The sequence below is a fragment of the Culex pipiens genome, chromosome 2, assembly GCF_016801865.2.
Source record: "Culex pipiens pallens isolate TS chromosome 2, TS_CPP_V2, whole genome shotgun sequence".
NCBI lineage: Eukaryota > Metazoa > Arthropoda > Insecta > Diptera > Culicidae > Culex > Culex pipiens.
The window spans coordinates 132,213,829-132,239,828 of record NC_068938.1 but is presented as its reverse complement, the minus strand read 5'-3'; the positions used below and the strand labels follow the sequence as shown (position 1 = coordinate 132,239,828).

At 42.0% G+C, this 26,000-nt stretch overlaps 1 protein-coding gene across 1 annotated transcript; it reads left to right on the top strand.

The window, feature by feature from the left end:
- Positions 1 to 6,343: 6,343 nt before the first annotated feature.
- Positions 6,344 to 24,088, top strand: LOC120425363 (PHD and RING finger domain-containing protein 1-like). The gene is made up of 6 exons (XM_039589872.2): positions 6,344 to 7,045; positions 14,451 to 17,043; positions 17,104 to 19,770; positions 19,832 to 19,890; positions 19,969 to 20,097; positions 23,090 to 24,088. Exons 1-6 carry the CDS (start codon positions 6,806 to 6,808, stop codon positions 23,270 to 23,272), a joined length of 5,871 nt encoding a protein of 1,956 aa, XP_039445806.1. The 5' UTR covers positions 6,344 to 6,805; the 3' UTR covers positions 23,273 to 24,088.
- The last annotated feature ends 1,912 nt before the right edge of the window (positions 24,089 to 26,000 follow it).

Below are 26,000 nucleotides of genomic sequence, written 5' to 3'. Positions count from 1 at the left end.
ATAAAATAAAGAGAGCGGGCTCTAGCTCGGACTTTACGAAAGTTGCCATCTTGCTTTAGGATTAAATTTCGTCATCGATAGCATTTGAAACTAACGTGAATTTCACTTGGATATCAAAGGACAAGTCGATTGGAGCAAATCAAAATGAAATTCATTTGAATCTCACGTGATTTACACTTCAAAACCAAAGGACAAGCCGATTGGGGCAAATCAAGGTGAAATTCATTTAAGTCTCACGAGAACACCATGCGAAAAATGAGTGAATGTTTGTTTGCCAATGATCAGCTGGGGCTGAATGAATTTCACATTCATTTGAAATGAAAAGCACGTGAAAGTCAAAGGAAAAGCACGTGAAGTTATCGTGTTGGTTTTTGGAGTAGCTCACGTGAAAAAACATTTGATTTTGCTATGTTGGTTTCTTTCAGTGAATATGCTACATAAAATTTTCACTCGAAACTGAACTGAAAATCATTTGATATTAATGTGCAATCCATTTCATTCCCATAAACATTTCATGTGATAATCATGTGCAATGGCACGTGAGGTTAACGTGATTTACCTTTGAATCTACCACGTCGCAAGATGAATTTTGTTCAAATGATTTGCACATGACATTCCCATGTAAAGTCGTATGGGCAGAATCTATGTGTCAAAAAAAAACATTTTGCGTCCTCTTTCACGCCGGCCATCTTTATAGTTCGGTGAGGGTGAAAAAAATACACTCAAAATTTTCAGTACCGTCATCAGGGGTGACATTGGGTCTGGGGGGTGAGATTGGGTCATACAAATTTCAGCATTTTTGTATGACCCAATCTCACCCCCCAGACCCAATGTCACCCCTGATGACGGTACCCGTTTAAAAAAATCGAATCAGAGACAACTAACATGTTTGACAAAATGTTTGTGAGATTAATAGTATGCGATTATTATGTTTATAAAATTGGTTTGTTGATTTCATAAAGTAAGATTTTTGTTTTTAACAAATTTTTGTGTGTGTAGTCCTACTTAATTAATTTTTGTGCGTGTAGTCCTACTTTTAAATTAAAATGTTCGAACATAATACGAATATTCACCAACACGAACTTTTAATCCAAAGTACGATCTTTTTAAATTTACAAAAATTTGCTTTATGTGTGGAAAAACCTCAAGAAAATCTCAAGCCTGCTCCACCTCCTCCAGTAGGATTTTTTCCAAAACAACTCGAATTAAAACACGTTTGTTGCTGTCAAAAAACTTCTCTCAACATGACAAGATTATTTAATTCACGGTGGGAATGATCTGCCAAATCAGCGCTAATCAATTAGCTAATCAAGAAATTAAAAAGGGCACCATGGTGTCAAACTTTCTGTCAAGCTACTGTGAGATTTTCCATGACAGTTGGAAAAGATTCAATCCATATCTAGCTAAACATTGTAATAGGGCCGAATCCGAAGTGTAAACAAAGAGTCTATCCTGCTCGTTCCAAATGTAAACATCAACTGACGTGAGTACAGTGTTACCACATGCTCGTCTGTATCAGAGGGTCCAAAAATCTGTCTTATCTGCACCAAGCATGGCGAATATCTGTACCATTATCTGTACGGTATATTTTTTGTAAAAAACTTTTTTTTAACATGCATTTTGAACAATCTTATGACAACACTAAATGCTGATATGCAGCTCGGAAGGAACGCAAAACTCCATATAAAAAAACACCCAAGAAACGGCCAAGGAAAGACGTTTCTTCGCGTGACGTTCCTTCGCGCGATGTTTGTTTGCAAAATGTTCTAGTGAAAAAACTAAAATATTCAGAATTTGTTTATTTTAAAGCAACTGAAAGTTATAAATGTATCAATAATTTTGTAATCGATATTATAATATTGAAAATTCCGAATTGCCTTATCATGCCGAATCTCAAAAAGCAGAATCTTGAAATTAAAAGGAAGGATTTTGTATTTTGCTTGAAAAGAAGTAAACCAAAGGGAAAATCCATAAACACACAGATTTAAAAATACAAATATTAAAATAAAAAAAATCTTAGATTAAAAAAATAAAAAGAAATATGTATACAAAAAAATAATTAAAAATAACAAATTCAAAGCTTTAAAATTCTAATAATTAAAAATTAATAAAATTAAAATAATATAATTTAATAATTCATATATTCAAAATCCTTCAAATAAAAAATTATAATCCAAAAAATTTAAAATTCTAAATAAAAATCTAGAATTTAAAATCATACCCAGATTTAAAATTTAAAAAATATCAAAGAATTTAGGAAATTAAGAATTTAAGAATTTAAGAATTTAAGAATTTAAGAATTTAAGAATTTAAGAATTTAAGAATTTAAGAATTTAAGAATTTAAGAATTTAAGAATTTAAGAATTTAAGAATTTATGAATTTAAGAATTTAAGAATTTAAGAATTTAAGAATTTAAGAATTTAAGAATTTAAGAATTTAAGAATTTAAGAATTTAAGAATTTAAGAATTTAAGAATTTAAGAATTTAAGAATTTAAGAATTTAAGAATTTAAGAATTTAAGAATTTAAGAATTTAAGAATTTAAGAATTTAAGAATTTAAGAATTTAAGAATTTAAGAATTTAAGAATTTAAGAATTTAAGAATTTAAGAATTTAAGAATTTAAGAATTTAAGAATTTAAGAATTTAAGAATTTAAGAATTTAAGAATTTAAGAATTTAAGAATTTAAGAATTTAAGAATTTAAGAATTTAAGAATTTAAGAATTTAAGAATTTAAGAATTTAAGAATTTAAGAATTTAAGAATTTAAGAATTTAAGAATTTAAGAATTTAAGAATTTAAGAATTTAAGAATTTAAGAATTTAAGAATTTAAGAATTTAAGAATTTAAGAATTTAAGAATTTAAGAATTTAAGAATTTAAGAATTTAAGAATTTAAGAATTTAAGAATTTAAGAATTTAAGAATTTAAGAATTTAAGAATTTAAGAATTTAAGAATTTAAGAATTTAAGAATTTAAGAATTTAAGAATTTAAGAATTTAAGAATTTAAGAATTTAAGAATTTAAGAATTTAAGAATTTAAGAATTTAAGAATTTAAGAATTTAAGAATTTAAGAATTTAAGAATTTAAGAAGTTAAGAATTTAAGAATTTAAGAATTTAAGAATTTAAGAATTTTAGAATTTAAGAATTTAAGAATTTTAGAATTTAAGAATTTAAGAATTTAAGAATTTAAGAATTTAAGAATTTAAGAATTTAAGAATTTTAAAATTTAAGAATTTAAGAATTTTAGAATTTAAGAATTTTAGAATTTCAGAATTTCAGAATTTAGGAATTTAATAATTTAAGTTAGACTGTAATCCATGTTCATACAGACTGCAGTCCCGATTGACCTAGTTGACGGTACAAAACATAATTTATAGAAAACTTTCAATAAAATTTACTTTGACCAGATTCCATTTATTAAATAGTTTAATGTGACATAATGGCGTTACCTTTCAAGAAACAAATAATAATGTTTTGAAAAACTAGGATTATTTTTTTAATATTCAGGCAACTACAAGGCGTTAATATAATTTAAAAATATATTCAAATTAATAAAAAAAATACAATAAACTTTATGACTCATTATTTTCTGTATGATTCAGTACAACTTTTATTAAATTTTTGAAGTATTTTAGATTTTATTTTACCTGTGTTCTCCTTCATTTCAAAATCATTTTTGAGAAGAATGAGAAATGCTGGAAATTTTGTTATAACTTTATTAGAACGAAATGCTATAATTATTTTTTATTAGGTCCTTGTCGGTACTGAAACCTGGTTAGCAATGAGTCTGCTATTGTAAATGCAGTTTTCTTAAACCTAAAACTACAGAGGATCTTGTGTGTAAATGTTAGTGGGAGGGAGCCAATTACCCGCGGCGTATTAAGAGAGACTCCTAGTTCAAAATATTCTAGCATAAATGGATCTAAGATCGTTAAAAAATATAAGCATGATCCATTTCTAAACGTTTCAAAAGTTAAACTAGATTTAATCAATGAAAAGTTCTTAAATGTTGAGATAATTGCAATAACTTAACTATTCAATAATATCATTTTGAGTAAGAATCTGTTTTATCTGAAAATCTGTACAAATCAGTACGGTGACCCAAATATCTGTCATCTGTACGTACAGATTCTGTACTCAGATCTTTGCTGAAAATCTGTACCATGACAGATAAATCTGTACATGTGGCAACGCTGCGTGAGTAGGATAAACTCTTTGTTTACACTTCGGCTTCGGTCCTTTTACATTGTTTTGCTTGATATTAGGTGTGTCTTCCCGCATAGTCCACAACCATACAGTCACCATTTGTCGAATGATTTTTCCTAAATGATCTTGATAATACACCAGATAGGGTGCAACCGTACATTTTCCATTCCCCAAACAATCCTACAATTTATTAAATAGGTCGTTAGGTAATGTTACAATACATTTTTACAAGGGATTTTTTTTTGTGGATCATAGTCATACCCTACCCCAAACTGTTCAATTCTTATTTTGTGTGAACCGTACCACAAATTAATAAAATATGATTTTAAATGATGAACTGCTTTACCGACACTTACCGACACCATTTGAAAAGGGAGGAGCCAAAAAATAAACTTTACAAATGTTCTGGGAACTGTGTATATAACGGGAATGGTAAGTATATGATTATTAATGGTGAGCGTTTTTTTTTTGTAATGTCCGGGATTTGTTACCGCTTGATGATGATGTCTCCTGTTGATTCTTCCGTGGTGCTGCCGCCTTATCTAATTGAGCTATCTCAGTTACTTTACGTTTGACGGTTTAAAATGTATTTTATTATGAAATGTGGCCTCAAAATTTATCATAAATATATCGTAACTTGTATGGTAAAACCATACAAATAAATTATAGACCAATCACATGGTGAACAGTTTTCGTTCTGATAATGGTAAATGAATTGTTTAATTATTTGGACTTATAAAAATTATCACGAAAATAAATTAGCTTTACATACAAACTATATGGCAAACAGGTATATCGTTCCATGAATTGTTGAACAATGGTTTGAATTGTTGGGACTTAGGAAAATTTTTGCTGAAGTTCAGGTATATCATTCCATGAAATGTTGAACAATGGTTTGAATTATTGGGACTTAGGAAAATTTTCGCTGAATTCAGGTATATCGTTCCATGAATTGTTGAACAATGGTTTGAATTGTTGGGACTTAGGAAAATTTTCGCCATAATTCAGGTATATCGTTCTAGAATTGTTAAAGTATTATTTGAATTATTCGGACTTAAGATTTTTTTGCTGTAGTTCATTTGGCTCAATCATACAATACCTGTTTCAAATAATACTATGCGTTTGGCGAACAGTTATATCGTTCCATGAATTGTTGTACAATTGTTTGGATTATTGGGACTTAAGAGTTTTTCGCTGAACTTCAAGTTAGAAATACTACGTCGGCTATGGTACCCTTATGTTTTAACAATAGCTGTTCCGAAAAATCCTTACCATATGGCGAAAAGTTATATTTCTCCATGAATTGTTGAACAATTGTTTGAATCATTGGGACTTAAGAAAATTTTCGCGAAAATTCATTTTTGGCAAAAACTGTTTGATATAATACCAAACATATGAGGAATAATTATATCGTACCATTAATTGTTGTGCAATTGTTTCAATTATTAGGACTTAGGAAATTTAGGAAATTTTCCGCTTAGGTTTCTTTGACTAAATCATACCGAGTATCATAACTTTTATCATACCGGCTACAATAATATTATGTTCTAACAATAGCTGTTTCGAACCATCCTAATCGTATGACGAATAGATACCGTTCATTAAATTGTAGGAAAAAAAATCAACCATTCGAATATGTCACGATAAGTGTAACAATTCGGGAAATAGTACCATTTTAATTTTGTTATATGGTCGTGACATTATATCAACAATATCACAAATGGTAACCATACCAGAAATAATTTTCTTATGATTTCGACAGTTTCACCTTTGGTATTTGATTATGCGGGTTACCCACTGTCCCACCCCTCCTCTTTAGGACCCTATCGAGAAATTTAATAGAGAGGTCACATCAGATTGACAGAAAGTTTAACTCCAAGTTGCACTTTTAATTTGTCGATTTTGGGAATTTTTGGGAGAAATAATTTTCCATTTCTGAAATGCAAAATCACAAAGCGAACTTTTCCCAGTGCAATCTGTCACTTTCCATCCGCATCTCGCAGCCTCTACTGTCAAACGTCACCGCACGATGTCGCTTTCTCCTCGCGGCGCTGCGCCTGGCATCACTGCAGTGCGGCTTTCTCTCTCTCGGCCGCCGTCGCCGCAGCTCATCATCGGCCTCTCTCTCTCTCTCTGTCTGTCTCTCTGAGCCGATCTCAAAGTCGCCATTTTTGTCCTGCCTGCCTCTTCGCGGTCGGTCACGTCAAGCCTTTTTTTGACCCTGCAAAACGGATTTAAAGTGCCGGATTCGGACCGCAAACAGTGCGTTACGGGGCGCGGAACTGTCCGCCAGCGTTGGAGTGCCGAGTGGACGCGCAGGAGCGCCGAAATCGGCCGGAATTTGGAGCGGCTTTGTCGAGTGGAAAAAAAAGAAAGAAAAAAAAAGTTGGTTCGGAAGTTTTTTTTTTGTGGAGCAGGAGAAGGAGGACGGGGGCGGAGAGAGTTACGGAGCGGCGGCGACGGACCAGTATCAAGAACATTCCGTGTGTGTGCGGTGCGTGTTAATTGCGCGGGGTCACTTGGTCGGGAGGGCTTCGATGGTGGCCGCGGCAAGTAAATAAAGCGGAATCCCGGAACCGGAACGACGACGACGACGATGAGTTCGGACTCGGATGATGAGATTTTGGCCGGTGGCGGCAGTGGCATCGGGACACGGCGCCAGCTGAGACGAAGGGCAGGAGCGGCCGGAGCTGGAACAGGTGCCGGAAGACGCCTTCGGGACGAGGATACTGAGGAGGACAGCGGCAGCGAAATCGAGCAGGCCCGCCCGAAGAAGGGGAAAAAGATTCCGCTGCCGGCGGAAGAGGACGAGGCCGGTCCCAGTGGAGTGCAGCAGGTACGTTGGTGCCCCGCAACATTTCTGTATGCAAACACGGGAGTTGTCTTCTTCGGAGTTGTTTGCTATACTTTTATTTTCTTTTGCTTATTTCTGAAGTGTGTAAAAGAGAATGTTGGCTTCTGCTGGGTGTTGAGGAGCTTTGATATCGATCATCAAACGGCTGCGGCTCGAATGTGTGCGCGTGGCTCGTTTTTTGACGGCTCGCCGAACGTGCGCGCGGCGATCCGCCGGACTGGTCGGTGCGTGCCGTTTTTCTTTTCTTTCTGGGTGATGCGATATCGGGCTCGTTGCGTTGATACGATAATTGCATCAATGAGGGAAGCTTCTGTTAGTGACTGGTTTAGGGTGTTTAGTAGCTGAGTAAGTTTGAGGAATGAGTAGAAATGAGATATTCGTTTGTTCAAAATGCTAAGGACGCTTAATTGATTTGCATGAAATTTTCATGCTAAAAAAATGACAATTTAGTTATACCGTAGGGAAAACCGGGATTGCGTTGAATAACATAATTTGGCGTAGAGGGCTCATATTTGGCTTGAGTTCATCTCATGTCTAATCTAAACTAACCCCAGCGCAGCCATCCTTTCGGAGGCATCTTGGAGAATGTCGGTGTCGGATTTTATCAACTTCCAGGGTTGTTACGGACCGTGTGGATCGCGCGGATTTGCTGGCTAATTTTGCTATGGCTCGGATTTCGCGCGGATGGCAAATTTGACAAATAAAATTGTTCAGAGAGACAGAATTACTTTCAAGTTATAAAGAAAATTATAATCAGGAATAAGGGTAATTAGATTTTTTTTTAGTTGAGTCCAAAATCTTCAAATTCTCAGAAGTTATGACTGAAACGGAATTGAACCTTCTTCCGATTTTTTTTTGTGTTTCTTTTCCTATAAAGAAACGGGGAAAAAATCTTCAAGAAGTGATTATTTTTTTAAAATGTATTGTTGAGGACTTCTTTAATAAATAAATTACTGCACTCAACTTATTTTTTGACGTAGACTTACGTCTTTGTCGAAGGTACTGGGGTGTCATTCCAAAAAACCCGGGCCGAAGGCCCTGGATTACTGCGTCATCCGTCAAACGCTTATATCTTCCTTCCCTCTAATCGAATCGACACGATTTATGTTCCATTCGATTCGAAAATTATTCAGCAATTTGCTATAAAACTTTCATTGTTGGCAAAATAGTTTAACTATTGAAACAATTAAATGTTTTAAAATGTTTTCAAAATGCACAGATTTTGCAAGCAAAATGAGTGTTTCCCACTCACGGACGGGAATGTCAAGTACCTATTTTGAGGGGAAAATCATCCGAGCAACGCGACCGAATGTCGGTCGCGAAAAAGGAGGGGAAGTAGCGGGCCGAAAGGCTATATAAGAACGCGCGCCAGAGCCCATTCTATCATTCACGTCTCAGACGTCGGGCCGGCAGCAGCAGCAGGAAAGCTCAGCCCAGAGCAGCAGCAGCAGGAGGAAGGGACCAGAACTGGAAAAGAAGCGCGCATCGCCTTCTCGTCGTCACCGTCAGCCAGTTGCCTCTCGATGGCCGGACCGTTTGGATCTTTCGTGGTTGCCGTGGTTCGGAGTTGCCTCACTCCCCGTCTCTCGTCCCACCCGTGATGAGTCGGTGAAATGCCTTTCAGGAACTAGTGTTGGTCTTCGGGGGTGACGGATTGCACAGCTTTCTGAACCCCTCTCTCTCCACCACATTATGCTACCAAACTTTCATTCGGTTCGCGAAAAAATCGTTTTTCGTTTTTCTCTCCTCCATTCGATGTTTCCATTGTTTAAATAAGGCTTTCTAGTCAAAGATTTACCAACACATTCAAAGTATGGTTACATGGCAGTTGAGTTGACTGGAGTGTTTAAGTTCTGTTTTGTCGGGGGGTCCATCTCCCATTTACGATCTTATTCCGTTAATGTATTTCAAGTATCTAGCTAATTCTTCAAAATTAAGATATGGAAAACTCAATGTCCACATCTCAAAACTTTACGTAGTCTACGCCATTCCGGTTATGTCTGTGACATAACTACTTTGACTTTTATCATCTGCGTACCGGTTCTGAATATTTAATTTCTTTTGAGTAATTTTTTGAAACCTCTCAATTTTGATTCTTGTGAATGTAATTTCAATGTAACTTTAATCCTAGCTTCTTTAGCGCCTAATCAAACTCATAACAACTTTACAAGACTCTCCTCCTTTGAATTTTAGATGTGATTTAACCTATAGAAAAACATTTTTTTCCAAATTTAAAAATTCTTGGGAAAAATCAAAACATTCCTAAATAAATGCTTTCCAAATTTCGGAATTGAAAAAAAAATCAAAACTTTTTGGTTTTTTTTTATAGTTTTTTAATTCCAAGAATTCAAAAAATCTTATTTCTTATTTCAAAATAAAAAAAAATCAAAACTCCAACAACCTAATTTTAACCAATTGACCTAAATTTTAAAATACAAAGGTATAAAAAATTTCAAAAGTCCAAATTTTAATAATAAAAATATTGAAAATTTAACACCATCAAGAGAATAAAAAAAATAATTTCTGAAATGCTGAATTTTTAAAATTCTTAGATTCTTAAGTTCTCAAATTTTTGACCATTAAAAAACTACAGAAGCCATATTTTAGGTTAAAGAAATTTAGAGAAGAAAATAAAACAAATTGCGTGTTTCGAGTGTCACTTCGTGAGGATCATCGAGTACGAACTATATTTAAATGTAAAAAAACCCAGACTTTTGATTTTTTTTAATTCTCTACCGACTCACACACAGATTTAAAAAGTACATTGAATTTCCCTTAAAATGACATGATCCAAAAAAAAATTACAGTCGAGTAACGGAAAATGGGAGAGTTTTTAAAACTCTTTTAGTGTTTTTCTAGATGAAAAATACGTTTTTTTCGGAATTCTGAGTACGCCATCCAATCGGGCGTCTAATTTTACATAAAAGTCCCTTTGACATCAAATTTCTATCTTATCACCGTTGCAGGCTGCAAATTATTGGAAAACACCTCTTTTTTCGCATGTTCAAAAATGAAAGGGGCCGTTCCGCCCCTCCGTCACGAAATATCAAAAAACGGACCTCGGAATCAGGGACAAAAGTAACCCCTTAGGACAAAGTTTCGCGCAAATCAAAGAGGGATCGGGGCAACTGCTGTGTGAGTTGGCGGAGAATTATCTATAATTAAACACAGTCCAGACACAGACATTGTGATTGTGCCGTGGGTTCCTGTTCACCCTATAAGTCCCAAATCACCCCGGTTAACATTTTATCACTCTTATTTGTAATCTTCTTCCAGGTAAACAAGATAGAATTCTTCGTAAAACTCATGAATTCGTGACAGAAAAAGTCAGAATCGTTCAAAAATGACATGGGACAGTTATGCGTAGAACGGCACTTTAGTGGTGATTCGATTATCCGAAGTGAAATTTTTCCAAGGCCTTCGGATAAGCGAGTCTGGAATTTAAATTTTCTTAGTTTTTATATCTAAACAAATTTCCAAATGTTTTGATTTCTTTTTTCAAAGTTATTTTCATGGCTTTCTCCTCTGGTTTACTTCATTCAAGCAAAAACAAATTTGTCCACATACATTTTGACATTTCAAGATAATGCGTTCTGAGATTCGGCCTCATGAGGCTATTCTGGATTTTAAATTGTATTATTATTACATTATATTACATTATTCGAACGTATGTGATGTGTCGCGAAACATTTTTTGTAATATGGAGCTGATTTCGCGCGGATTGAGTTTTGGGACGTCGCGGATTTTTTTCGACTTCTCCGTAACAACCCTGATTACTTCCTTCTTTGCTAAACAGCCAGGCCAACTGCGTAAAGTTAACCTCAAAGATGACTCGTTGAAGTGGATTAGGGTTGAGCACGAATGTTCAAACAACAATACATTTCAAGAGTTTTTTTTAATAGGTCCCATACACATATGAAAGACAATAACTTATAGGAAAAAACTCTAGATTTCTGAATCTACAGAAACAAACCGAACAAAATCTACAAAAAAAACTGCCTCTTTAACTGTTTTGGATCAACCGTGGTAGAACTGTATAAAATAATCGTGTCATCACTATGGTAGGGAAATTATAGCCAGATAGCTAAGCTTTTCGACCTATTCTCGTCACTATTGCAGTTTGCCGCAACAATAGAGAGTGGCTTGCTCACTATATTAAATATAGTGAGTAAGCTATTAATTGTTTTGAAACGACAGAATATGCCGGTTGAAATTCAATGGCCAGTTCTTCAACCTGAGCACATGGGAAGCGACGCCGATGATAAATACGCTTTCTACGACGTCAAGATTGTCATCGGCGACTTTAACGCTCAAGTCGGCCAGGAGGAGGAGTTCAGCCCGGTTATTGGGAGGTTCAGCGCCCACCAGCAGACGACCGAGAACGGCCTACGACTAATCGACTTCGCTGCCTCCCGAAACACGGTCGTACGCAGGAAGGTGCTGTGTCCTATCCCTCGCCTAGACCAGACCAAAATCCATGATAAAACTGACAGACCAAATCTGTCAGACCAAGACTGTCAGACCAAAGAGCAAAAAGTAAACAATCTTGGTCTTCGACTTAGGTGCACACAAATCAAGAAAAGAAAATTTAAAAAAGAATTTTATTTTTCCAATTCAATGACTGGGTTTGGACTGCAAAATTGAATGTACGTCAGAAAATGATTAAACAGTGTGGCGTCCTGTACACCGACAATTAAATAAGCAGTTAAAAGCCTTATTCTTCCATTTTAATTTTAGACCGCGTTTTCAGTTTACACCTGAAAAATCTTGAAATTATTTATACGGATTTGTGATTCCTCTCTTTCCATCATTCCCTTGGGTCGTACGTAGTACCTTCTTCCAGCACAGCCTCCTCTACAAGTACACCTGGAGATCACCAAATGCCACGGAGACGCAAATCGACCATGTTCTCATCGATGGTCGACACTTCTTGGACATGAAGATGTGATGTGTGCCGCCTCGACGGAGCATGCTCGAATGTTTACAGTGGGTGTCGGTGAATCAACGAATCGAGTACCTACAAACCGTTGTGTTTGTTTATCGTATGGAAAATATGCATGCGGAAGGGATATCCATGGGTATGACTCAAGAGAAGCGGACTATCTCAGATTGCAGAACTGGAAAAAGGCATGCACGCAAAACTCGCTGTTTTACAAAGGATTTAAACTTTACAGCCAGCTTCCAGAGAATGAGAATACAACGAGTTTAAACGAAGCGGCAAGAAGTTCGTACGGCAACGGCCGTTGGAGTAGAAGTGCTGTTCAACGGTGGTACTGTGAGGAAGAGCACGTTATGACGGTCGGCCATCTTCATTATCGGTACGCATTCGCATGGGATCGCTTTGGGCCGCATTTGATAAAACTGATCAAAAGTAACGCGAACCTATGCGCTCATGCAATCTGAGTGATAAAAAACTCTACATAGGATTTGTAAGAGCGCCTTGAGACGAGAGTCCGGATGGGAGTTCACGGAAGTGGAGAAAGATTACAGGACACTCTCTAAACTCGAACGAAGAATTATTGAATCTTCCTTACTACAAAAACTGTGTATAGGTATGAGGTGGGCCGTCCAAGGTACAAAAAAAAAAAAAAAAGATGGATACCCAGTACGCGCGGTAACTCGAGGCTGCATTGCCAAACGAGGGTGAAGCCCCTCTGGGGCCTACTGGAGCCGTCATCAACGTAGCGGACCGTGTTCGACTAAACTAATGGTTCGACGAGGAATGTCAGTCGTTTTGGGCTGCTACATAAGACCCGTGGAAACAAGGAGTCGTACAAACAGTTGCGAAGACAGTAAACCCATCCCTTCAGGGATAAGTAGCGCCGCCTGGAAGAGTTGGAGTGCCACGACATACAAGCAGGCTTGCCACAAATACAGATTTTTTTGGCACATACCAAACACTCAATCGAGTATAACTTTAAAGAATAATATTCTTACCAAAAACTGAACATGCCAAAAGATGCTAACAATGTTTATCTTTTTGGGCAATTTAACAAAAACTGCTCAAATTTATTTTAACTGTAAAAACAAATTCGTTTGTGTTTCGGGCCTGTGCTGAAAAATCTGTATTTGTGGCAAGCCTGCATACAAGATAAAAGAGTTGAACCAGTTTCCGACTGAAAAACTCTATAATAAAGAATAATAAAAAAAAAACATACAAGATACTCTGTCAATCTCGGAAGGGCTTTATGCCGCAAGCCGAAATTTGCCGGAATAAGGTCATGACCACGTTACGCGAGGTTTGTGGAGGTTTAAAAGGTTAAAACGACACTTCGTCAAATGGTACCGTAAACTGGGGTGACTGTGATAGCCCGGGGTGACATTAATAGAAATTTGATTTGGCCACTAATTTTGATACATCCAATATAACCAATATATTTTTGCATATATGTTCGATAATAAGCTATCCCTTAATGCTAACATACTCAAAATTCTCAAAAATGTTCAGATATTAATTTGACGGGCATTTTAAAAACCTATCAAAGTCACCCCGGGCTATCAAAATCACCCCAGTTTACGGTATCTACAATCAGTACTTGCGAAATTTCGCCATTGTTTGTGATAGCTGACAGAACACTCCAATCGTCTTCACCTCGACGACCTGATTTTTACATTCTACTTTCGTTCGTTTCACACACCAAGGAATGAGTGCTACGCAAAGTCACTCACACAATCATTGACTTTCCTCCAGAGAAAAAATCGCCTAGAGAGCGGTCATTTGACATTCTCCCGAGATTCCGATCATCTCTCCAATGATAGCAATCATATGACTGCTGTCACCACGCAGCATACACTAGGAAGAGAGAGACAAAAACGAGAGAAAGAGAATGAGCACGTTGTTTCGTTCGGGCGGCTGCTTGAGTGGTGCTCATTTTTCGTTCGTTTCGTCTTCGTGTTTACGTTCACCGACCGTCACCAAGCAATGACGATCATGATAGGCGTTGTGTGTTAGCGATCAAATATCGTTTTGGTAAATGATCAGTGATAGATCCCTTTTCAAGCCTTGACTACAATGTATTCCTTATGGGAAAACTGTCTTTTCTATGTTGGTGATGTTGGAAGTTTGATAGAAAACTGCTGATTTACTTTTCAATCGAATAGTGTAAAATCGTGGCGTTTTGAATTGTTTTAAGAGATATAAAATCGTATGAAATCTGAGGAATTATTCTCTGGCCTCTGGTTTTTTGGTAATGGCATCCCATTTTTAAGAAAAACATTATCCAACGTCAATGTTTTCAAAGTGCCAAATACGTAATTTAGGAATTTGCACTATCCGAAATCTCCTTGGTACTCTGGCAATTCTTAAATCTAATTTACCAGAAATTTAAAGCTGTGAAGAAGAACCGATCTCAACCAATAATCTTTTCCTTTGCTCTCCCCTTCGCAGAATGCAGCCAGCGACAACGACAGCTCCGCGTGGGAATCGGACTGGAACAGCGACGAGGAGAAGCTGCTCAAGCAGGGTGGCCAGGAGGCTGCGGCCGCCCTGGTCAGCAAGCTGGGCTACGCGTCGGATTCGTCCACGAGCAGCGGCGACGGCGACAAATGTCCGATCTGTTTGCTCTCGCTGAACGACCAGGAGGTGGGCGTTCCGGAGGTGTGCGACCACATGTTCTGCGCGCCCTGCATCGAAGAGTGGGCCAAAAACGTGACCACGTGTCCGATTGACCGGAAGAACTTTGACGCGATCAACGTGTACAAGAGCGTCGACCGGAAGCAGCTGGTTCGCAAGAATCAGGTCCAAACCAAGCCCGCGGATGAAGTGCCGGTGCTGGAGGACCACGAGCTCACTTATTGTGAGGTGTGCCGACGTCCGGATCGCGAGGACACGATGCTGCTGTGCGACGCGTGCAATCTGGGCTTCCACATGGAGTGCCTCAGTCCACCGTTGGAGATCGTTCCGGTTGGGTCGTGGTACTGCGACTGCTGCTTTGCGTCCGCCTCCGAGGAGGACGACGAAGAGGTCAACGATCTGCTGAACGATCTGGACAACGAGATGGGTGGATTGCGTCAGACGCGCCTGCGCCAACGAATGTACAGCCCGCCGCGGATTGTCCGCACGCGCCAGAGCGAGCGCATCCGTTCGACGATCCTAACCCGAACGAGCACGGCCGTCCGGCTGAACGTGGTCCAGGACGACCAGCAGCCGGGTCCGTCATCGCGAAGAACTGCCAGAACAGCGACAACGGCGGCGGCAGCGGCTGCTCCTTCGAGGAGTGTCCGCAAGCGGCGAAAGCGTCGCACCCGGAGAAAGATCCTGCACATGATCATCTCCGAGTACGACGTCAACAACGACGACGAGAAGTTTGCCGTGCGCCGCAAGAAGATCTACAAGACGCTGAAGCGGTTGAGCAAGAAGCGGTCCAAGCGCAAACGCACGTCTCGTGGCAGTCGCAGCACGCGAAAGTCGGCCGCCGGCGTTTCGTCCGGCATGGAGGGGGCGGTGGCGGATTTGCAGCAGCAACGCTTTAGCACCGGCATTCCGACGCTGAAGCTGTTTGGCGGAGCGAACGATCTGGACTACTTTTCGGACGAGGAAGGCGGGGATGATTTGGAGGCGGATGTTTCGATTGGAGGTCGGGGTGAGACGGCCTTGCAGAGTGCCCGTGCTGCGATTCGCAATCCGTTGGGCAGAAGACGAGCGCTGAAGAGTGGGTTTGAGCCGAGTTCGAGCAGCGGGCCGGTGGATCTGCTGGGGAGCATCATGCAGGATCAGGCCCGTTGGCATTCGAAGCAGGGCACGAAGGACATCAAGATTGACAATGGCAAGATTATATTCCAAGCGGAAGTTCCCTCGAAGAAGACGAACCAGGTGCCGGGAGCGTCACAAGCCGGGCTGGGGCAGAACTCGAGTGGAAATGCTGCACTGCCGGAGACGAGCAGCGCTGGTACGGCTGATTCTACCAGTTCCAACGCTGCTGGTGGCAGTGGAAGCACGGCTGGGCCGAGTTCGTCGTCGGCTGGGGCGTCGGTTGCCAGTTCCTCTTCCGGAGGAGCCGGTGAAAGTGGGGGAAATGGTCGGGGCAATGATTTGTTTGACCCACTGGACACGTCCATCTTTGTTGATCTTCCGCCGTTGAAGGGCAAGGAGAACGAGAAGGAAAAGCAGAAGAAGAAGGACGACACTGAGGATCCGATGGACACGTCCATTTTCGTAGATCTTCCTCCGATTGGAGCGCCAGATAAGGATAAGAAGAAGAAGAACGACGAATTCGACATGTTTGGAAAAGAAAGTCCAATTCCACTGCCACAGCGACCGCCCACTTCCCAAGTACCGTTGAATCCGGCACCGGAAATCTCCACGACGACCACACCGGATGGGGCCGAGCCGGGACCTTCCCGCGGATTCGGCAAGTTCAAGTTTACAATGACTAGCGAACCCGACAACGACAACTGCCCAAACATGTCCATGTACTCGTCGGAAACGCTCGAGTACACGAAGAATACGGGTGGCGGCGAAGATCCGTACGACCCGTTGGACAGCGAACAAAAGACGGACGACGAGGGAGGCGAGCGGGACGAGGATCTGGTTCAGCTGGACGACGAAGATCCCGTTGAGCAGCCATCTCCGGACAAACCTCACGACCAGCAGGAAGGCATCCCCAACGGAACGGACAAGCTGCCAACCGGAGATCCCGACCACGATGCGTTCGATTCCGACTCGGAGGATGAGCTCAAGCAGATCGAAGAAGTCGAAGGACCCGAACCGGAACCATCGACCGAGCTGGAAGCCCTTACCCCTCCGCTAACAACGACAGTCGCGGCATCCCTGGTCACTTCCAGCACGGCCGTAACGACGGTTGCCTCGGTGGCGTCCTCCGTCGACGAAGGCAACGGTCCCATTGCCAGTTCCGCCCAGGGTGGCGAAGAAGATCGCAGCTACACACCCTGCCTGGACGAAAAGTATCAGGAAGCACGGCGCGAGCACGACCGCAGCGGAAACACTCCGGATCTGCCGCCGGCGGGTTCGCCGAAAGAAGGTTTGTTTTGTAGATTTTTTGGTGTTGGTTTTGTAAACTTCACAGCATTTTTTTCCGTAGGTATTGATGGCATGGACACGGAGCTAATCTCCGAGGAGGACGAAGATACCTTCAAAGAAGACGAAACGGCAGCGGCGTCCACGTCGAAGGCCACCTCGTCCGGCGCCGCCCGCAAGAAAGACGCTACCTTCAAGAAGGTAAACAAAAGGGGCAAAGAGCGCAACTATCGCGGCGACAAGGACAAGGACAACAGCGGCAAGAAGAAGGATCGTAACGACAACAAGGAGAACGATTCGCGGCGTTCGCGGGATCGTGACAGAGATCGCGATCGAAACCGGTCGTCCCGTCGTCCCCGGCGGAAGGAACTGCCCCGTTACGACGTCCGCACGGTGATTGCCGAGAAGCGTCCGAAGGTGGTGAAAGATCCGTTTGGGCGAGATGTTACGCCGAAGCCGGTTTCAAAGACGCGCAGTCGTTCTCCAGCCGAGCGGCGCCGCGAGATGTCAATTTCGTTGAGTCCGGAGCCGCCACGTCGCTTCAACAGACGCCGATCGGTATCGCCGAGGTTCAACCGTGCCCGGAACCGAACACCGCCGACGTTCTTCAGACGGTCGCGATCGCCCGAAGCGCCGCCTGGAGGTCGTCCGGTTCGGATGAGGTCGGTCAGTCGTTCGCGGTCACCGATCGTACATCGGCATCGCCCGTCGAGATCGGTTTCGCGTTCGGCGTCTCCGCCGGGTCGTCACGGCGGACGGGTTCCGGTGATGGCGCCCGAGTCGCCCCAGCTGGGACGGGGTAAGGCGAAGAAGCCCAAGAAGAAGAAGGGACGTCAGGCGGCATCGCCGAGCAGAAGTCGCAGTCCGAGCGAGGGTCGTGGCGGCAAGAAGAAGGGCAAGAAGAGTCGCAAGAAGAAGAACAAGCATCGCGGGGGTTCGCCGTCTGGGGCGGCAGGTTCAGCACAGAAGAAGAAGAAGAGTCGTAGAAGGTCGACTTCGCCGATGTTGTCACCTTCGCGGTCCCGCTCCGGTTCGCCGATTCCGGGCCAGACAACGGGAGTTCTGACCGAGCGATTCGCCAAGGTACGACAGCAGAACTCGTGGACTCCACCGCCGCCAACCAGGCCCAAAACCAACGGCACCAATCTGACGGTGATCCTAACCAACGAGGAAGCCCTGGCCAAGCAAGCCAAGGAGCGCGAGCGGAAGCGGAAGGAAGCGAGACGTCGAGACCGGGCCCGGGACAAAAATCTGCCCTCGAAGGAAGTATTTACATCAGGTGATAATATATTAGTTAGTGTTAGTTTTAACGACAAAAACTTGAATAAGGAGAACCAGCAGGCTGCCGGCGGCGAGGGCGGAGAAGTTTCGTCCGCGGCGGCACAAAAACGGATGAAGGACATTGCGAAGAAGCGCGCCGAAGCGGAAAAAGCCAAACGCAAACGGCTGGAGCGGCTCAAGAAGACCCGCGGTGAAGCACCCAAACCGGTGGTCATCATCGACCTGGACCGGTCACCGTTCCGCGTCATTACCCCGTCCCCTCGAGCGGTCATCGTACTCAGCGACAGTGACGTCGAAAAGGAGAAGGAACGTCGCGAAGGCACGTCTGGAGTGGCCAACGGCGGTCAATCCACAGCGGAGGCGAATGCCACCGGCGGCGCGTCAACCTCCCAGCGTAAATCACCCGCAGAACGACACGACGAGGACATGTTCGGACCGAAGACACCGCCCGGATTCCCGAGCCAACCGCAACCCTCGCAGGGCAAACCCGCGGCGCCAAAGTTTACGATGCAAGTCAAGTCCAAGTCGACGAACCTCCGCCCGCTGAACCCACTCTACGAGCCGGGCGAACTCGACGAGGGCAAAACGCCCGAGCGAATGGACAACGCCGAGAGCTCCAACTACAACATGGTCGGACCAAACACCCCTCCGGAACCGGCCCCCCAATCACCCTCCCCGGACGTGTACGACCCGTTCGAACCGACCAAATCTCCCTCACCTTCGCCCTCACGCCGAGACAACGCCTCCATCGAACGCCTCTCCGACCTGGACGATGCCGTCCTGCCCTCGAGCAGCGGCAAAGTGGACGGGCCCGACTCGGGTGCCGGCGGTGACCCCAAAGCCGACTCCCAGAACGCGGACGAGTCCATGAACGGCGACCAGGAACCGCCGCCAACCCGCGGAAGCAAAATCACCATCCTCAGCAACATTGTCATCAGCCAGCCCTCGAACAGCGGCCAGGGCGTGGTCAGCGGTTCCGGCGTGTCGTCCGCCAACCAGCAGCTGAACAGCACCGGCGACGACTCGGACGTCATCTTTGACGACTTTGTCTCATCGTCAGCCCCCGCCCCGAGCAACAACGTCGGCTACAGCACGTCCAGCTCGGCGAACCCCATCAAGTCGTACAGCACGGCGGCCAACTCGTCGAGTCTGATCTCGAAACTGCCACTGCCGCCGGGAGCCGCCGGCGGTCAAAAGTTCAGCGACTTTATCAACCCAACCGACTCGCCGTACTCGCCGGGGGCTAGCGACTTTGACGACCTGTTCGAGCCGGGTGGTGAACTGGACTCGCCACCGCCGGCCCCGACCAAGCAGTCCTACAAGCCGACCAAGATCCCGACCAAGGGCGCCAAGAAGGGTGGCGGAGGCGGAGGTAACTTCGACAACCTGTTTGGCGGATCGCCGGCCAACAACTTTGGCAAACGCAAGAAGGGCGGTCACAAGCGAAGAGGTATGTGGGGAAGTTATTTTTGTGGATTTTCAGTTGGCTAATTAATTCTTCAATTTCGCAGGCAAACCCAAAGGAGGAGACGACGAGGAAGACGTGTCCAAGCTGTCCACGAAGGAGAGGGTAGGGAGGGAGGGTTTTAGCCCTCAACTCGGAGTTGCACTTCAGAATGTGACGATTTTTGTTTACTTTTTCTTGCAGTTTATGAGGAAGTTGAACCGTTTGGAGCGGGTCGTGGAGGAGGTGAAACTTGTCATCAAGCCGTTCTACAACAAGAAGCAAATCAACAAGGAGGAATACAAAGACATTCTGCGGCGCGCGGTTCCGAAGGTGAGTAACAGGGTGTCGACGATGTTGACGAGTTGCTTGAAGTCCTCGAATATTGTCTGAAAATCGGTAAATCATCACTGCTAGTGATTGCACTGAAAACATTTGATCCTGCAGAGAAGATCCCAGCGAAGATCGTACGTATAGGATACTAAGACCGTCCGATCTCCGACCTGGAGAAACACCTTGCGGACGTCTTCGTTGCGCTTGTTCGTAATTTATCGACTCTCGATCGAGATTTGTCTATAATATGATTCGATCTTCCATCGAAAAATTACGATCGTGGATCGATAAATTTTGATTAAAATGTGTAACACCCGTGGAAACAAGGAGTCGTACAAACAGTTGCGAAGATAGCAAACCCATCGCTTCCGGGATAAGAAGCGCCGCTGGGAAGAGTTGTAGTGCCAGGACATGGAACAGCTGTATCGATCCAACGGTGGACGGCGAGGACGAGCCAGCACCCACGATGAGGGAAGTTAAGGATGCCATCAAGAAGCTGAAGAACAACAAAGCAGCGGGTGAGGATGTCTTCATCAGCTGAAAGTCAAGGTCTGGGACACAGAACAGCTACCGGAGAAGTGGAAAGAGGCAGTTATATGCCCGATCTACAAGAAGTGGGACAAGTTGGAATGTGAGAACTATCGAGCTATCACTATTCTTAACGCGGCCTACAAAGTGCTGTCTCAGATCATCTTCTGTCGTCTGTCGGAGCGAGCAAAGGATTTCGTAGGGACCTACCAAGTCGGTTTCGTGGAGGGGAAATCGACGACGGATCAAATCTTTCTGCTACGCCAAATCCTCCAAAAATGTCGCGAGTACCATATCCCGACGCACCACATGTTCATTGGTTTTAAAGCAGCGTACGACTCGGTTGATCGCGAAAAGCTATGGAAGATCGTATACTAGAACGGCTTTCCCGGGAAGCTGATCAGACTGGTGAAATCAACGATGGATGGAGCACGGTGCAGCGTGAAGATTTCCGGTGCTATTTCCGACTCGATCGAATCGCGTAAAAGACTGCGACAAGGCGACGGTATCTCCGGCCTCTGTTTCAACATTGCGCTTGAAGGTGTTATGCCAGCCAGTTCATCTGCTATGCCGACGACATGGACGTTGTCGGCAGGACGTTCGAGGAGGTGGTTAGGAAGTACGCGGGAAGCGGATAAGGTTGGATTGAAGGTGAATGTTGCGAAGACGATTTTTCTGCTGGCAGGAGGAACCGAGTCCCTCAGGACTCGCATAGGACCGAGCGTGACGATCGACGGGGACGAGTTCGAGGTCGTGGAGGAGTTTGTGTAGCTCGGATCATTGGTGACGTCGATCAACAACTGCAGTAGAGAAATTCGGAGGCGCACTATCACCGGTAGTCGTGCCTATGGACTCCACAAGACCCTAGGGTCTGGTCATCTTTCCCGGCGTACAAAGTGCACCATGTACGAAACGCTGATAAGACTGGTCGTCCACTACGGGCACGAGACGTGGACGATGCTCGAGGAGGACCTACAAGCGCTTGAAGTTTTCGAACGGCGAGTGCTTAGGACGATCTTTGGTGGCTTTGGTGATTGAACCAATTAGCTAAGACAGGCTCGTACGCCTAGTGTGGCCGCTTCTGGCATCGGTAATCCCTCAAGACAAATTTATGTGAGCAATGATGATCTCTCCATGCTTCCCGAGGTTTTGGTTCTTGCTGACGGGCTTTCGTTCCTGCTGCAACATTTCCAGGTTCTAAGTTAGTTGATGGTGAAGTACACTGCCGCTCGAAGCAAGTCCGTCCCATATGTATATTTGTCGATTTTGAGATAAACCCGACAAAAGTCTTGTTTTAACATCTACTTCAAGAATATTTAATAAAAAAGTCATGTTTGTTCTAGAAATTCCAAAATAAAAATGACTTGTGTGCTGTCCCATATGCAAAATAAAGGCAAGTCAGTTCTTGGTTCGAAAAGGCTCACAAATCGATCAAATAAATGTGTATTTTTTTAAATAACCCACAGACTATGTCTCATAGACCCTGTTGAACTTTAAAAAATACTTAAGTTGTTGATTTTTAATTAATTTTTATATATTTGGAAGCGTTATACTCGATACGTATTCTGCCTTTTTTCCTCATGCAAGGGACAACCACTGTCAAAAAAGAAACTACATACCATTGTAACTATTATTTTTAAAAAGACAGTTATGTTCCTTATTGAATGAAAACCCATGGTCCTGGGTCTGGATGATGTTCCATTTCCAACGCAGATTGCGGTCAATTCAAGGGTCCATATGCTGAGACGTGTATTCAAATATCTCCTTTCTCTGCAGCAAAAGAAATTGACTGTCTCGTCGCCGGTTAAAGTTTCATACTCAGGAATAATACTAAAACTTAGATTAGAATGAAACAAACATACTTTTATAAATTTAATAAAAAATGCTTCAAAAACTACCAAAACAAACCAACATTTAACAGGTAAATTTCTGTTGTAAATGTTTAAGCCTACCTTGATAACCTGACAGACTTGCCTTTATTGATGGACTAATAAAGTCAGGTCAGTCCCAGCACGAAAATTTACCAAATTAACCTATAAATTTTAACTTTTTCAAGTCAAAATTGGAGTAGGGGTATTATTTAAACCAATATTGAAATAATTGTTGAAAAAAATATTTAAAAACTGTTGATTAAAAATGTAAAAAAAGGTGAAACATTTTTCGAGCTTCTCATGGCGTTATCGCAGCACTCACTTTTTACATATGGGACGGACTAGATTCGAGCGGCAGTACATCTACAATTGCAAAGCTGGCTCGTGCTGTGGTGTTTTTGGAAGTCAATAGATCACAACAAACTGTGATTTAGTTTCAAGCTTTTCTATTTCTATTCCTTTCCTTATCAAATTGTTAAGTTTGATTGTTTTTATAATCCACCGACGTGCCACCCAAGCATCAATGCTATGTAGCATCGCCACTACGAAGAGTTTCCTAAGTCTAGGTCTACAATTCCCCTCCTTTCCAACAGATTTGCCACAGCCGAACGGGCGAGATCAACCCGATCAAGATCCAGAAGCTCATCAAGGCGTACGTTCACAAGGTGCGGGCCCGGCGGCGCCTCGCCAAGAAGGGCGGTGCCGGTGGTGGTGGTGGCGGCGGTGGCGGTCCCGTTGGACTGCCCGGCGTCAACATCAACCCGATGATCATCTAAGAGCACGACGCACCACAGATATCCAATTATGGTGGATAGAAAAGGTGTCCTGAGTGAGTGAGAGTGAGCGAGAGAGAACAGGTAAGGATTTTGAGTGAAAAGAACGTAGTTTGCATGTATTGGAATCGCGCCGATTTGTGGAGATTTGTTTCTCCTTCTTCTTTTCTAGTAGTTGTGGGAATGTGGCAAACAGATGCGAATATGATAATTTTACTGATTGAACAAATTCTGAAAAAGTATAATTTAAGCAGAAAGAATACTTTGAAAAGGAATTCCTTACCGAATGTGTAACGCTAAGTTATGTTGTAAGCAGCAGGATAAGTAAAACAAAAGCTAGAGACAACACAAACACACATGATCACGCATCAATTTCACTCATAATATTGTGGTAAAAGTTGATACACTCGAGAGATGGAGAAAAGAAGAAGAAGAAGTTGTAGTAAAAAGGGTATTTATAATAATTATCACGATTAAATATTTATTGAATATACAACAAATTATTAGAGTTAAATGTAAGTTGATTAGATTGTGCTAATTGTAGAGATCGATGTCTCTTTAAGATAACACACACACACACACATGTTGTCGTCAGTGTAAGGTTCTCCAATTAAAATCTACCTGACACTAACAACAAATGTTACAACCTCGGCAAGCACCTTCTATCGTGTCGCCCTTGCTGAAACAAAAACCTCTGATGCTTCCTCCGAATCACGATCGTACTCTCTTTCTGGAGCAACTTGTGCAAATATTAAGGAACAAAAAAAAAACAAATCCACCCTCGCGCTTGAACATTATCCAGTAGGAAAGCGCAGAAATCGCTAACAAAAAAGTACTCTTTAAAACGCAATTCAGGCGCAATACATTAAACTAACCCCACACTAAAAAAAAAGAAGCAGCACCTACTACAACACTATAATTACACAGAATTACTAGTTCCGGAACGACTACCGATTACTACAACTTACACGAGTTCATTTGGTCGTCATTTACATTTTTCGAATGTGAGTAATTTTAAATTTGTAGTATTGCTTCTTCTAGAAAAAAAAAACAACAACATATGAGAAAACAACAAAAAATACAATTACAATTACGACAGAGAGAAATGCTAAATAAAAAGTGAATAGTTTAAGAAATAATGCGCGAGTGTTGACTCACTGTGAAAGAAATTCCTTGAGTTCTGATTGACTTCCGTTGCTTCTGATTTTGGTAGTCCTTTCCTTTGGATAGAAAATTAACTGTTGGTAATGGCAGACAACGATACCAGCAAGTAGATCCGAAATCAACAACTATATTGACGGTGATGTTCAAATCGAATTCTGAACACGAACACGTGGCCTGTGGAAACGGCTCGTAAACCTTTGACCAGCGAGGGTCAGAGTCGAGACGGCTAGAAGAAAGGGGCGCGTCAATGTGGGAAAGGGAAGTAATTTGTGATTGTAGACGGTATTGTTTTGATTCGCAACATGTTAAGTCAACTGTTATGGATGTACCTGAACATGACAGAACGGGGTTTCTCTTCTTTCCATTTCAGCTACCACCTATCTTCTGTTCATTTTGTTTCACTGATTTTTTAACGCGGCTTTTTTTTTTATTATTCTCCATTTGATTTCGATTTCACTTTTTGCCTTCCTCACGTTACTGAGGAAAGGCTATAAAATCACTCGAAAAATGAACATCTCAATTAGACCTCCTAGACCCACCTTCATATATACCTATCGACTCAGAATCAAATTCTGAGCAAATGTCTGTGTGTGTGGTGGGATGTTGATCAAAAAATTGTCACTCGATTATCTCGACATTGGCTAAACCGATTTTGTCCGTTTTGGCGTCATTCGATCCATCTTGGGGTCCCATAAGTCGCTATTAAAAATTATGCAGATTAGTTAAGTACTTCAAAAGTTATGCAAAAACAAATTTGATCTATGCAGGCGTAATATTGAATGTTTGGCCTTTTTGAAATGTTAGTCTTAAAATTTTGAAAATATTTTTTTCGAGAGGATCGGAAATTTTACGAATGTTTCATATTTTAACATTGAAAATCGGACCATCAGTTGCTGAGATATCGACATTAGAAAATGATGTGTTGTTTGGGTGGGACTTAGAAAACATCAATTTTCCTGTTTTTAAACCTTTGCATGGCAATATCTCAGCAACTAAGGGTCGTATCAACAAAGTTCAAAAATGCAAAATATAGAGAATTTTCTCAGCTTTTCAAAAATATTTTTTTCAAAGGTGGGCAAACATGTGACTAATCTAAAAACATGGAAAACTGCGACTATTTTTAAAAAAGTCACCTAAAAATGGATTTAGCTTGAAAACGGTGCACTTTATCAAAATTTCACTAAAGTACTTGTTGATTGCAAATTTTGATTTTACATCAAAAAATGAAGTTGAAAAATTTTTGCGACCAATTTTTCGATTTTTTGAAAAAATCAGTATTGATTCAAAAATTCATAACTTGACCAAAGATTTTTTGCACAACCTGAAAATTTCTGAAAAGTTGGCATTTGATGTCCTCTAAAACATATATAAAAAAAATAAAAATAGTGTTTTTTTGCAAATCAAGTTTAAGTGACAAAAAGTTAAATAAAAAATCACCAAAAAAATTTTACCGTGTATCATTTTTTTCAGTGTAGTCCATATCCATACCTAAAACTTTGCCGAAGACACCAAATCGATCAAAAAATTCCTTCAAAAGATACAGATTTTTGAATTTTCATACATCATT

Coding starts and splice junctions, on each gene's coding strand:
- LOC120425363 (XM_039589872.2), top strand. CDS start 6,806: ATGAGTTCGGACTCGGATGATGAGATTTTGGCCGGTGGCGGCAGTGGC. Junction 19,891..19,968: donor AGCTGTCCACGAAGGAGAGG/GTAGGGAGGGAG, acceptor TTTTTCTTGCAG/TTTATGAGGAAGTTGAACCG. Junction 20,098..23,089: donor TGCGGCGCGCGGTTCCGAAG/GTGAGTAACAGG, acceptor CCTTTCCAACAG/ATTTGCCACAGCCGAACGGG.